The 15,077-nt window shown below is 39.3% G+C and overlaps 1 protein-coding gene across 4 annotated transcripts in view; it reads left to right on the top strand.

Moving 5' to 3' along the window:
- Nucleotides 1–371: 371 nt before the first annotated feature.
- PIK3C2G (phosphatidylinositol-4-phosphate 3-kinase catalytic subunit type 2 gamma) overlaps nt 372–15,077 on the top strand; it is a 122,244-nt gene continuing 107,538 nt past the window's right edge. The window contains exons 1-3 of one of the 4 annotated variants that reach the window (XM_075210831.1): nt 372–432; nt 7,127–7,762; nt 12,570–12,652. In XM_075210831.1, coding sequence (XP_075066932.1) covers nt 7,181–7,762; nt 12,570–12,652 — 665 coding nt within the window. In that variant the 5' untranslated portion in view covers nt 372–432; nt 7,127–7,180. Of the gene's footprint in view, nt 433–3,014; nt 3,114–5,258; nt 5,376–7,126; nt 7,763–12,569; nt 12,653–15,077 lie in introns of those variants that run through there. The other 3 variants (XM_075210830.1, XR_012691473.1, XM_075210829.1) reach the window with 3 other exon arrangements.

The following is a 15,077-nucleotide window of genomic DNA, read 5'->3' as shown; positions in this document are numbered from 1 at the left end:
CTGCCATGTTTGTCTCTTGTTACGTCTGTGGCTGCTTCAGTTCAGAGGTCCGGCAGCCTTATCGCTGACTCTCCCCACTGTCCACTTATCTCCAGTCCCTTCCCTGTGTGTCAGTTCCGAGCCCATCAGTCAGGTGACTGTGGAAATACCGACTTTCTATGAATAAATGTCACCTGGCACATCCACACGTCACATAGACACTTTGTTTTAATATTTTTGTGACATGCGCAGAGACTGGAACTCAAACATATTGTACAACTGTCCCGTGATATCTGCTCAGATCTTCATGCAGGAAATCTGAGCCCCATGAAATGCTGGCACGTCGCTCTGATCATGTGCTGCTCCAAAAATAAACTCTGTTTTCCAAATAGTGGTAGAGATTGAGGAAAGAGCGACGGCCACAGATGAGGACCTGAGATTTCCTCCGTGCAGGTAACGTCATGTAAACTGTATCGCCCCTGTACAACTTACAGATATGAAATACCCCGCGGCCTCCTTCCGTACCAGGGGTGACAGTCGGTCACTTATAGAAAGTGACCGACTGTATAAAACTGCAACATTAAAAAGCCACAAAATTCTATCTGCACAAACACAGCGTCTGAACATATAATTACAGCTGGAGCAGACCCAGGGTTAGGACACTGCTAACGTCATGTAACCACCCGGTACAGAGCTTCACAATAAAGGAAAGAGCAGTAGAAACATTAAACACCACTTTAAGAGGTATAGATCTCTGTCAAAGTCGTATAATTGGATGAAAGAAAGTATAACGATTAATATTGTTTTACAGTGCGATTGCGATCAGTGCGCCACGTGTCATGGCGCAATCGCACGATAAATAACGCACGCATACACTCGCACTTACACTTTCACTTATATATATATATTTTTCATATATATAATAGTTCCAATCCACAGTTGTTTATGAGCAGATGTTATTTGGTTTATAGTTATATATTATAAGGTTATATGTACACATTAGTGAGATCTAAGGTTCAGGTCATAGGAAGCATGTCATGTTTGGTATCATTCTAATCCCCTATTTATCCGCAGACATCTGGTTCATTCGCCGAAAGGAGCGCACATTGCGTATGTTAGTTATGGATGATAGGGAATAGATTGTTAGAATGATATTGTCTGTGTAATGCTAATAGACCAGTTTAAACTAGTTTTTGGCAGGAACATTAGTATTCATCATCTGGAGAGCTGACCTCCACCCTTGGAAATCTGACCCCCACCCTTGGCGGGGGTTGTTTGAACTGACCTATGGACTGCATTACACTGGACCTTCCTGAAGCCTGAACCTATGGAAACTTGCCAAGTCACCTGTATTGTATTTACTGTAACACCAAATGTATACATACTGCTCCCTGGAATCAGTTAGTCAGTCACTGACCACAGTCTTCCGGACTGAAGGACTGTAGCTGGATCCAGCAGAGCGCAGCATCGCGCAGCGTATGTATCTTATGTATCATGTATCGGCTGTACTGTACCTATTTATTTATTGAACTGTGATACTTTTGCTATATAAATTTCTTCTGCTTTGAAACCACACAAATCGCATAGACAATAATTATTGGACAACAATGAAATGACTTTAATAGCTCCCTGTCCTTTGGAGCTTACAATCTAAAGGAGATGGGAAATGTGACACTCACATCAGATGCCAGGAGACCTTTCCTGGGGTTAGGAATAAATCTCTGCACAGGAGCAGCAGAGTAGTAAAGTATAAAACGATGGCGCCAGAGTTGTTATTCGGCTACCAATTGTTACATTTTGTATCCAAAATTCTCATCTCTGATAACCCCGCCCCCTGGCACAATAAATGGACCAACCAGAAGAAGAGAAAATACAACAAGCAGTGAGCAGGTATTATTATTTACAACTGTCCCAATGCCCAAATCTCACATGGGGCCAGGCTTACACTAAGAGGGCGGGGCTTCCACCAAAATTTGCTGCTACACTGACAATTATTCCTTGTATCATTCATGCTTAACCCCTTCATGGCCTGGTGACTTTTATACCGTGTGGTCAGGTCAGCAGAGACATCTAGCGCTCTCTATAGGTGGGTTAGAGAAGTAATATCGGAGGCCGCTACATGGACAGCCGGGCTCGGTGGATGGGGCTCAGTACAGCAGATCTACTAACTGACATGATCACTTTTGAAAGGCTGAAAAATATTCAGAATATAACTGGAGTGTTTATAGTTGTGTGTCTGTGCCCTTCTTCACTGCTCTGCTGCAGGTTGCCTTAGTAGGAGGGAGGAGCTTATCTAACTGAGCAGACACACAGTGACTGACAGATTTGCAGACTTTCCCTTCAGAAATGCACTGTGTGATCTCATCAAGACAGTAAAATCTGAGAGCATTTCATGGTCACAAGTTGCCCCGTCAGGGTATAGCACTGTATTTTACTCTCATGGTTCACACAAATCACATTTTCTGCCAATCAAACTGTACAGATTGAGGTAAAAAAAAAAGAGACGTTTTCTATAAAAATAGCAAAGTGCAGTGGATTCCAAACTTTTTTAGTTCAAGGCACCCTTAGGGTCTCCAAAAATTTTTCAAGGCATCCCAAAGCCAAAATAATTACCAAGCAGTCCCCGCCTTGCTTATCACTGGCCCTGGCGGAGGCACCCATGTGAGATCTCCAAGGCAGCCTAGGCACAGTTTGGGAAAAATTTAGCAAATTATGTCTCAAAAAGACGTTAAATGAAAGCCCCATAAATAATAATAATAATAATAATAATAATAATAACGCTTTCTATGCCGTTTACCACCATGAACTCCATCATTATCTATAAATCTATTTTATTTCCATAAAAGTTGCTACATTAGGTGCTACATTAACGCCATCATCCCACCATATTTGACCCCACTTTTATAGAATAAGCCCCGTGATCCCCGACATGCCAGCAATCTGCCAGTATTTAGCTTGATGCTCTGCTGCCAGGAGAGTTAGCTCACAGCCCAGGAGCCGTGAGTCACACACAACCTGTTCTACTGCAATACAAAGTCCAATCAGAAGGTGGAATATTGGTGGAATGCAGGGAACGCTCTCACTCAGGAGCCTTGTCATGGGGAACCGCCGACACTAAATCTAACCTCTGGCAGGTAAGTGTCTTCTGAAACATGCCTGACAGTAACAGAACACAGGTAACACACACAGCTGAGTAATAACACAGGTAACACACACAGCTTAGTATTAATACAGGTAACACACACAGCTGAGTAATAACACAGGTAACACACACACCTGAGTAATAACACAGGTAACACACACAGCTGAGTAATAACACAGGTAACACACACAGCTGAGTATTAATACAGGTAACACACACAGCTGAGTAATAACACAGGTAACACACACAGCTTAGTATTAATACAGGTAACACACACAGCTGAGTAATAACACAGGTAACACACACACCTGAGTAATAACACAGGTAACACACACAGCTGAGTAATAACACAGGTAACACACACAGCTGAGTAATAACACAGGTAACACACACAGCTGAGTATTAATACAGGTAACACACACAGCTGAGTAATAACACAGGTAACATACACCTGGGTAATAACGCAGGTAACACACACAGCTGAGTAATAACACAGGTAACACACACAGCTGAGTAATAACACAGGTAACACACACAGCTTAGTATTAATACAGGTAACACACACAGCTGAGTAATAACACAGGTAACACACACAGCTGAGTAATAACACAGGTAACACACACACCTGAGTAATAACACAGGTAACACACACACCTGAGTAATAACACAGGTAACACACACAGCTGAGTAATAACACAGGTAACACACACACCTGAGTAATAACACAGGTAACATACACCTGGGTAATAACGCAGGTAACACACACAGCTGAGTAATAACACAGGTAACACACACAGCTTAGTATTAATACAGGTAACACACACAGCTGAGTATTAATACAGGTAACATACACCTGGGTAATAACGCAGGTAACACACACAGCTGAGTAATAACACAGGTAACACACACAGCTGAGTAATAACACAGGTAACACACACAGCTTAGTATTAATACAGGTAACACACACAGCTGAGTATTAATACAGGTAACATACACCTGGGTAATAACGCAGGTAACACACACAGCTGAGTAATAACACAGGTAACACACACAGCTGAGTAATAACACAGGTAACACACACAGCTTAGTATTAATACAGGTAACACACACAGCTGAGTTATAACACAGGTAACACACACAGCTGAGTAATAACACAGGTAACACACACAGCTGAGTAATAACACAGGTAACACACACAGCTAAGTAATAACACAGGTAACATACACCTGGGTAATAACACAGGTAACACACACAGCTGAGTAATAACACAGGTAACACACACAGCTGAGTAATAACACAGGTAACATACACCTGGGTAATAACACAGGTAACACACACAGCTGAGTAATAACACAGGTAACACACACAGCTGAGTAATAACGCAGGTAACACACACAGCTGAGTAATAACACAGGTAACACACACCTGGGTAATAACACAGGTAACACACACAGCTGAGTAATAACGCAGGTAACACACCTGAGCTAACTTGCAGCCTCATATCTGTTCCTGCCCCAGGAGAGAGTGAACACCTGGGTACACACCTATGTAATCTTACCACAGATCAATGTCTTCAGCGATTTCACCAACAACTGAAAGTCCCGATGAGCAGCCAACCCATGTGTACACACCTACACAACTTACCTACAGATCTGTGATCTACATCTCTCATAACCATCTGCTGAACAGACCCTGACTCTGTACACTGTACAGATATCTGCCTACACTGCTGGTGGTGAGTGTACTACACACTGCCATATGTGCCCGACATCGTTCTATCGCTGATTGTGATTTTTATAAAGTTTATAAAACCAAAGCAGCAGATACAATGTGCTCTGGTACAATATAACATGATCATGGAGCGTACACACTGATGCGATATCTGAGCAGACATTCATGAACCGTGTGATCTGCACCCGACTTAATATGTCACAGACAACTGACAATCTGGTAAACGCAGAGCTGTGAGTCTGTCAGAACAGAACATACGTCTCTGTGTAATCATTACCCAGCGTTACCGGCTGATATCAGTCTGTGCTGTAACCTAGTAATAAAGTAAATACAGTTAGTGGGAAGATCCCTGAGAGCAGGAGATAGAGGGGGGTCACATACTTAGATCTGAGCTCTATACCCCATCTGTACTACTTACTGCCGCCCTTGTGGACGTGGAGACACCGGCACAGGGAGAATTATTGGGATGATGGGATCTTTATTTATCCAAATCAGCACCAGATAACAGGACAGAGTGTGCCAGGTACTGCATGGAACACGTCTATTTACATATGTGTGTGTGTCAGTATCACGTGCTGAGTGTGATTACATTGTAACTGTGCCCTGTGCCTCGTATTACTGACATATTATATTATATCCTGTGTTACTGACATATTATATTATATCCTGTGTTACTGACATATTATATTATATCCTGTGTTACTGACATATTATAATATATCCTGTATTACTGACACTGCGCATCCTGTTATATTATATCCTGTATTACTGACATATTATATCCTGTGTTACTGACATATTATATTATATCCTGTGTTACTGACATATTATATCCTGTATTACTGACATATTATATCCTGTATTACTGACATATTATATTATATCCTGTGTTACTGACATATTATATTATATCCTGTGTTACTGACATATTATATTATATCCTGTGTTACTGACATATTATATTATATCCTGTGTTACTGACATATTATATTATATCCTGTGTTACTGACATATTATATTATATCCTGTGTTACTGACATATTATATTATATCCTGTGTTACTGACATATTATAATATATCCTGTATTACTGACCCTGCGCATCCTGTTATATTATATCCTGTATTACTGACATATTATATCCTGTGTTACTGACATCTTATAATATATCCTGTGTTACTGACCCTGAACATCCTGTTATATTATATCCTGTGTTACTGACATCTTATAATATATCCTGTATTACTGACATATTATATCCTGTATTACTGACATATTATATTATATCCTGTATTACTGACACTGTGCATCCTGTTATATTATATACTGTATTACTGGCATATTATATCCTGTGTTACTGACATAATATATTATATCCTGTGTTACTGACATCTTATAATATATCCTGTATTACTGACATATTATATCCTGTATTACTGATATATTATATTATATCCTGTATTACTGACACTGTGCATCGTGTTTAGTGTATTCCATTTTTTTATTGTGAGCAACATATTGTAGTTGTCCGGACTATGCAAAATTTGATGCATTTGCACCCTTAACATAAGTGATGTGAGTGCGTTCTTTGTACAGCGCTGCGGAATTAGTGGTGCTATATAAATAAATTAATGATGATGATTAAAAAGTCGCAGACATGACTTTTCGTACATGTGCTCAGTCAGACTTTTTCAGGATTCATCCTTCTCCACATCTGTACCATCTGCACCAGGTTTACCTCAGGAACAAGAAATGTGTATACACCACAATAGTATAAGATAGCGTAGAGAAGTAGTAATGTGTGCGAGTGACCCTGTAGCTTGCAGTGATCTCACTAACTTCACAAGATCTCTCTGTGATGAGGATTATTATATATAGAGACACAATGTAGCACGTATAGAATTTCATGATGAATTGCGCAGGGATGCGGCGTTCCAGCGATACAATCTTGGAGTCGCTGCTTTGTTTTACCTTTCTGCACCGTGCGGTAATTTCTGTCTTTTACGTTTTGCAACCTGAGCTGGGAAACTAATGGGGTTAAATCGCTCGGCTGTGTGTGGAGGTTCAACAGCTGGAACTTCCGTTGGGAACACTCAAAGCAAAATTCTGCATCCGAATGGGAAATAAGGAAATATTCCTCAGCATAGTTTCTGCAATTTAGCTCATCTCTAATGTGTAATATTACCTCTGGGTCAATGTTGTATTGTAACAAAATTTGAATACAGAATTATAACATAGTGATGAACTAATAACCTATTTGTTTTCCTACATACAGATTTGGTCTCATTCATGAAATCACTGAAGATCTAGGGCAGAAATTACATCAAACATGGAAGCTGGTTTCAATATTGGGTTTTCGGATCATGTGTTGAATTCTAACCCCAGCGACCGAGTCCCACAATTCTCTTCTCCTGTCGTCCATTCTGATCCAGGGTACGGGAACGAGAATCCATTCCAGAATGTAGGAATATATGGTTCCCCAGCTCTCGGATTTGATACCGCACTGACAGAAAGGAGCAATGTGCCAACATCACACGTCCCATACGGATTTATAACTAACAGCTGGATTGAGGAACAACAGTCCTGGTTCCCACCCGCGCCCAATGAGGAGATTATTGATACGACAGTGACTCAAGAATTACCAAATCCACCAAATGTTGGAGGCTTTGGGATCGGGTTTGTGAATTATGGAGATGTTTATTGCAGTGATCCTAGTGTCCACTACCACCATATTGATTATCTACGGAATATTGATCCTCCAGATGCCAACAATAGGACACTTGTGAGAAGCCACACATTGAATGACGGCAGCTGGCCGGGTTTAGAGGAAGACAGAAGTCACATTAGAAGGGCGTCATTATATGACGGTCATGGATACTCCCCCGAGAATTCTGGACATCTGAAGCCACCTGTAAGTTTCATCATTTATGTCATTGGGTTACTTGAGTGCATTCCAATATTGGCCTGACATTCTATCATCTCCCCCTTAGTCTGCTACCTACCTCATTATGCTTCTCTCCCATGTCTCCACCCCCTTCAATACTGACTCCGCCCCTTGTACACTGACCTCCTCCCCCTCTACATTGACTCCACCCATTCTCTGTTGAATCTGCTCCATCTTACTCTGACCCCACCCCTTCTTACAGCAAAATAAAGAAGAGACAAAGTAGGCACCAATTAGGTGCACTGCAGTCTTGTAGAATAATTTTCCCATTTGCATCTACCCCTGTTATTAAATAAAACGTAACTTTTATTGTCACATAGTTGTGAAATATGATATAAAATAGCTGTGCAGATTTCCCTATATTTCTGCTATAACAGTTCCACCATTGAATCATTCATATAATACGTAAGGAATTGAATTGCAGTATTGTACATCTAATAATCTGCAATCGCCTGTTTAAATCAAGTCCCTTTAATTATTGAAGTTCTCTTAACTAGTATATAGCAGTAGTCAATAATATTTAAAATTCAAGAGGGATTCAACCATAGACAATTATATGGTTCCCTCTATAGATTTGGGTCAGGGGTGAAGTGCTATCTACCTATCGGTGGTTGCTGAAATAGAAATTCTGCTTGGTGAAATAGTGCACAGCTTAACCAACGCGCGTTTCGCTACAGAGTGCTTTTTCTTGCCTTGAGATAAGGGTAATACAAGGTCAAAGGTAACACAGGTTCATAGGATGATACAAGGTCAAAGGTAACACAGGGTGATAGGGTAACACAAGGAGTATGCAGAAACACAGAACCAACATACTCGGGTTCCAGTGCTACTCTCCCGAAGTGCGGGAATCCCCAGTCCTTATAGCAGAGGAAGTTACAATGTATACTGAGCAACTTGAGACTGTCCTGAATAATAATCATCATCTTAGTTATCTGGCACCACGGAATCCGCAGCGCCGCAACAAAAAATACAGATACGTAAGGGACAAGAGAAACAATAGAATCAGTAAAAACCAATACAAAAGACTACAGCGAAAGCTTCTACATAGCGGACACAACTAGAACACAGGAAACATTACAGGGAGGAGGTAGAGGGACCAAACTTGTGAGAGTAACATTAAGAGGATTAGGGTAATAAACGGAGACGATAGAGGTGGAGTGAAAGGAGCAGGTGGAGCGTGAGGGAGTTGTCTGAGGATGGGGCCAGGTAGGTAAGTGTGTAAAGATGAGTTTTAAGGGAGCCTCTGAAAGGTTTGAGGATGAGGTCGACTCTGGTGGGGCAGGGAGCTCCAACCGTGGGGAGCAGCGCAGGAAATGTCCTGAAGGATGGAGTGTGAGGGGGTGATAGGTGATGAGGAGAAGGTCATTGGCAGAACATAGTGGGTGAGTAGCGGAGATGTAGGAAGGGGAGACATTAACAAGGGCTTTATAAGTGAGGGTAATCAACTTGAATTGTATCCGGGGAATGCGGAGCCAATGGATGGTTTGCAGAGAGGAGCAGCATTGGGAAAGGAATATTAGTCACAATGCCGCATTCAGCACAGATTTCAGAGAGGACAGACACTTGTCAGCCAAGCAAGAGAGGAGAAGATTGGAGATGACAAGACTGGATGAGAGCATCCAGGGGGAGGAAAGGGTGAATCTTGGCACTGGTGAGAAGGTGGAGGTGATGGGAGCGGCGAAGGGACTAGATGTGGGGATCAAAATTGAGGATGGGATCAATGATGATCTGACACTGAGTGATACTATCAATCTTAGTGGAGATGAGAGGAGGGGCTGAGATGCTCGGTGGTAGAAAGATGGGCAGTCCGACACATGGGAGAGGAGAGAGGTCGGGGGAGGAACGGGAGGATAAGAGAGGTGATACCGGAGGTCAAAGGAACCGATGACTTGACCAAGGGAGGAAGTGTAAAGAGAGAAAAGTAATGGGCCAAAAACAGAGTGTTGGGAAAGGGACAGGAGGGGAGCAGGCACCAGAGAAAGAGAAACTGAAGGTAAATCAAGAACGGATAGTGCCGCAAAGGCCAAGGGATGGGAGGACGTCAAAGAGTAAGATGTCAGCTGTGGAATTGTCAATGACTAACACCAGGATGTATTGTCCCACATGCACTAAATATACAATTATTATTCAATCCTGTAAGTAATAGGGGCCTGATTCATTAAGGAAAGTTAAGGAAAAAATTGAGTACGTTTTCTGGGCAAAACCATGTTGCATTACAAGGGGTGCAAATGAGTTTATTATTTTGCACATAAGGAAAATAGTGTCTGTTTATTCATGTAGGACACAAAGACTTGATAGCTTATTTGTACACTGAAATTTAAAGTTGATCTAGGACGTGCATTACCCCAACTATAAATCTGCCCTCACATTTTAAATTTACCCCCCACCCTCCAATGCAACATGGTTTTATCTTACATGCTTAACCTTCCTTAATGTATCAGGCCCTAGATATGTACCACACATTGCAGCGTTTGTCTTGTACATTTTACTGATGAGTCACATTCAGGCTTAAGGCTCACAAGCTATCTCCAGTAATGTAAATGTCTATTTCTACCCAGGTTCTTGGAAGAAGAGGTCAAATGTTTAGGCTTTGAAACAATGGCAGCAAAGCTCATTTACAAAATGTCAGAGCCGTGATTAATGCAGTTTAGTTACGGCACGAGCTTATTGGGTACAGAAATATGATTCAATATGGTGCTCATTCTATGTAACAGTACAGGACGTCTCTTACACTTTGGAGATCGTATCTCATCCTGTGCATATTATGGTGCTCCTTCTATGTAACAGTACAGGACGTCTCTTACACTTTGGAGATCGTATCTCATCCTGTACATATTATGGTGCTCCTTCTATGTAACAGTACAGGACGTCTCTTACACTTTGGAGATCGTATCTCATCCTGTGCATATTATGGTGCTCCTTCTATGTAACAGTACAGGACGTCTCTTACACTTTGGAGATCGTATCTCATCCTGTGCATATTATGGTGCTCCTTCTATGTAACAGTACAGGACGTCTCTTACACTTTGGAGATCGTATCTCATCCTGTGCATATTATGGTGCTCCTTCTATGTAACAGTACAGGACGTCTCTTACACTTTGGAGATCGTATCTCATCCTGTGCATATTATGGTGCTCCTTCTATGTAACAGTACTACACGTCTCTTGCACTTTGGAGATCGTATCCCATCCTGTGCATATTATGGTGCTCCTTCTATGTAGCAGTACAGGATGTCTCTTACACTTTGGAGATCGTATCTCATCCTGTGCATATTATGGTGCTCCTTCTATGTAACAGTACAGGACGTCTCTTACACTTTGGAGATCGTATCTCATCCTGTACATATTATGGTGCTCCTTCTATGTAACAGTACTGGACGTCTCTTACACTTTGGAGATCATATCTCATCCTGTGCATATTATGGTGCTCCTTCTATGTAACAGTACTGGACGTCTCTTACACTTTGGAGATCGTATCTCATCCTGTGCATATTATGGGGCGAACTTTTGCGGGAAAACACACATCTAGGTTTCCCAACAGTATAATAAAACCATAGCAGACGTGACACATGTAATTAAGAGGCTTAATCATATGGAGCTAAAACAAGAGGAATTTTGCAGTAAAATGTAAACATTTGAATGAATGGGACGGTCCAGATGCTGGAATCACTTGAAACTGCTCAATATTGAAGCAAATTAGTTTGAAGGGCCTCAAGTTTGTTTGCGATATAACCAGCCAGTTAAATCTGTATTGATGCCACGGGCGCCCTTCCCCCCCGCAGTGCGAACTTCACATTTACGGTTCAAAATTTGTGGTTCATAGTTTGAAGTTTGCAATTTGCAGATCTTAAAGACGCTAAAATAAACAATAACCTGGTTCACTGTGTCTGTAATTTTATTACTACAATACAGCTCAGACATGTTTCATCCTGTTCATCTAACTTGAATTTCACCTGAGCTTTTAAATATAATATAAAGCTTGAGAATTATTGATACATTTTCAAAATTCAGAACTGATTAAAGCACCATTTCTTCATTGAAGGACGTATTTGTGCCAGGTATATATTGAGGTGGAGATTAAACAAATGTGGGATAAATAGATATATTTGTGTAACATGAACGGCAGCGACTGTCCTGGTGCTTCAGCTCCAGTCTCCATCATTGTAGAACATTCCTTGGAGACTCTGGGCCGGAGTCATTAAGGCAAAAAAGGAGTAAATGTTCTCTGGGACAAACCATGTTACAATTTAAGGGGTTCAAATTAGTTTATTATTTTGCACATAAGATAAATACTGGCTGTTTTTTCATCTAGCTCACAAATACTTGATAGCTTTATTATTACACTGAAATTTAAAGTTGATCTAGGACATGTCCTACCCCAACTATAAATCTGTCCCAACATTTTAAATTTACCTCCCCTCCAATGCAACATGGTTTTGCCCAGGTGCAAAGTTACTAATTTTTTATGCTTTGCTCTCCTTAATGACTCAGGCCCTCTATGTCTGGGACTGTAAGAACCTCCAGTTAGGATCTATGTGGACATCGGTGACTACAATCCCTTATGGATTTGTTCTCAGTAGAGGGAGAAGAGATAAACATTATACATGAGTCTTATAGCGACCACTAGGGGGCAGCACTCTGTAAGTCTGTCTATGGAGGACGTGACGTCACGAGTCGCTGACTGATTGACATTCGATTGAGGAGATGTTCTCTGCAATAATATGAAGATCATGTTAGTTATAGTGGATAATTACTAATAATTTCTCTTTCTTAGACAAATGACTGGAAAATTCAACTACTGGAAACATCTCTGAGCAAAAATACCTCCGTCAGCGCGTTCTGTGAGGCCGTAACAGTGTAAGTGCATAAATACTACTGTTATATTACTATTGTTACCATCATATTACTATATAATGCTACACCTATATTACTACTTACACCTATATTATTATGTTTTACTGTATCTATACCACTATACTATATACTACTATATATTACTATGCATATATTACCAGATTTTACTACTTAGTTAGTAGTAACATGGTAATAACAATTATATCACTAAATATATCATCATTGTATAACTGTAAGTCACAACTAAACTCCGTAGTGCTAGGTAATCTGTTTAACAAATCAGCCACAAAAACAAATCAGACAACACAATAAGTACAGATGAGGTTGATGACGAAGGTGCAGGAGTGAGACAGAGGGTAGGGAGGGCACTGAACCTGAGAGCTTGCAATCTAAAGGGGTGGAGGGGAAAAACAAGGGGGTTGAAACAGAGGAGAAGATGGAGGGGGCTGGTAGTTAGCATTGGACATTGGGGGTAAGACTGAAAGAGCCTGGAAGCGCATGTGTCTCCTTGTAGTTGTGTTCCCTGATAGACTGTTCTCCGTCTCTTATTGTGCTATAATTCTTAATGCACATTTGTCTCACACACACACACACACTTAGAAGAAATACACACTAGGCACTAGAAATATACCCTACACAGGCTGAATGTATAAGGTTACAGAGAGATGTGATCCCACTACACAAGCCTGGAATAATAGTCTTAAACAGACAAACAATGCATGTGTATCGGGATAGCATAGATTTAATAGACGTTGCACATCCACTGGCTGATTGTAACAGGGGTACAGCTGGTATAACAGATGATGATAAAGAGACCACTCTTATATTACTATATATCACTATTGTTATATAACTATATATTTCTAATCCTATATTATACTTTAAACAGTAGATGGCAGTAGTGCTTTAAGTATAAATTGTGGCACTGTGTATTGCTTATTCATTACAGCACATCCAAGAGCCAGTTATTTCTAAGTGGTCCTATATCATTTGTAATCCGTGCCTACTACATGGTCTGGAAAATATTCACTTATCTTATTCCTCTTATTCTGACTGCAGAATCTTAACTACAATCAAATTCCTACATAAAGTTACAATACAATCATCCAGACATGCAATGGTTAATAAGAGCAGAATAAATATGTATAAGAGTAGATATTTCTGCTATTATTACAATTACACTTGTATTTATTAAACATTATAAAAAACATTAAGGACTTCTGCTACAAATTTAAGCTTAGTATCACTTTTGAGTTATATTTGTAAGTTTAATATTACATTAATGGTAAATTACCGTTATTTTATTTCAAATCACTCATGTCACATATTATTACCATATTACTACCCTATAATACTAAATATTACTACTATTAAATGATTATATAATTCTACTCTTATATTATTATATATTTCTACTATAATATTACGATATATCACTGTTACCATATTACTATTCTTACTATTTCCATATTACTACTCCATTATTCCTAAGTTACTATTATCATATCATTATTACTATATTCCTAGGTTACTATTACCATAGTACTATTACTATATTCCTAGGTTACTATTACCATATTATTATTACTATATTCCTAGGTTACTATTACCATATTATTATTACTATATTCCTAGGTTACTATTACCATAGTACTATTACTATATTCCTAGGTTACTATTACCATATTATTATTACTATATTCCTAGGTTACTATTACCATATTATTATTACTATATTCCTAGGTTACTATTACCATATTACTATTACTATATTCCTAAGTTACTATTACCATATTATTATTACTATATTCCTAGGTTACTAATACCATAGTACTATTACTATATTCCTAAGTTACTATTACCATATTATTATTACTATATTCCTAGGTTACTAATACCATAGTACTATTACTATATTCCTAAGTTACTATTACCATATTATTATTACTATATTCCTAGGTTACTATTACCATAGTACTATTACTATATTCCTAGGTTACTATTACCATATTATTATTACTATATTCCTAGGTTACTATTACCATATTATTATTACTATATTCCTAGGTTACTATTACCATATTATTATTACTATATTCCTAGGTTACTATTACCATATTATTATTACTATATTCCTAGGTTACTATTACCATAGTACTATTACTATATTCCTAGGTTACTATTACCATATTATTATAACTATATTCCTAGGTTACTATTACCATATTATTATTACTATATTCCTAGGTTACTAATACCATAGTACTATTACTATATTCCTAGGTTACTAATACCATAGTACTATTACTATATTCCTAAGTTACTATTACCATATTATTATTACTATATTCCTAGGTTACTATTACCATAGTACTATTACTATATTCCTAGGTTACTATTACCATATTATTATTACTATATTCCTAGG

This window comes from Mixophyes fleayi, chromosome 4 (assembly GCF_038048845.1).
Source record: "Mixophyes fleayi isolate aMixFle1 chromosome 4, aMixFle1.hap1, whole genome shotgun sequence".
Classification (NCBI taxonomy): Eukaryota; Metazoa; Chordata; class Amphibia; order Anura; family Limnodynastidae; genus Mixophyes; species Mixophyes fleayi.
The sequence above is the reverse complement of the archived record's forward strand: the minus strand, read 5'-3'. Positions and strand labels throughout refer to the sequence as shown.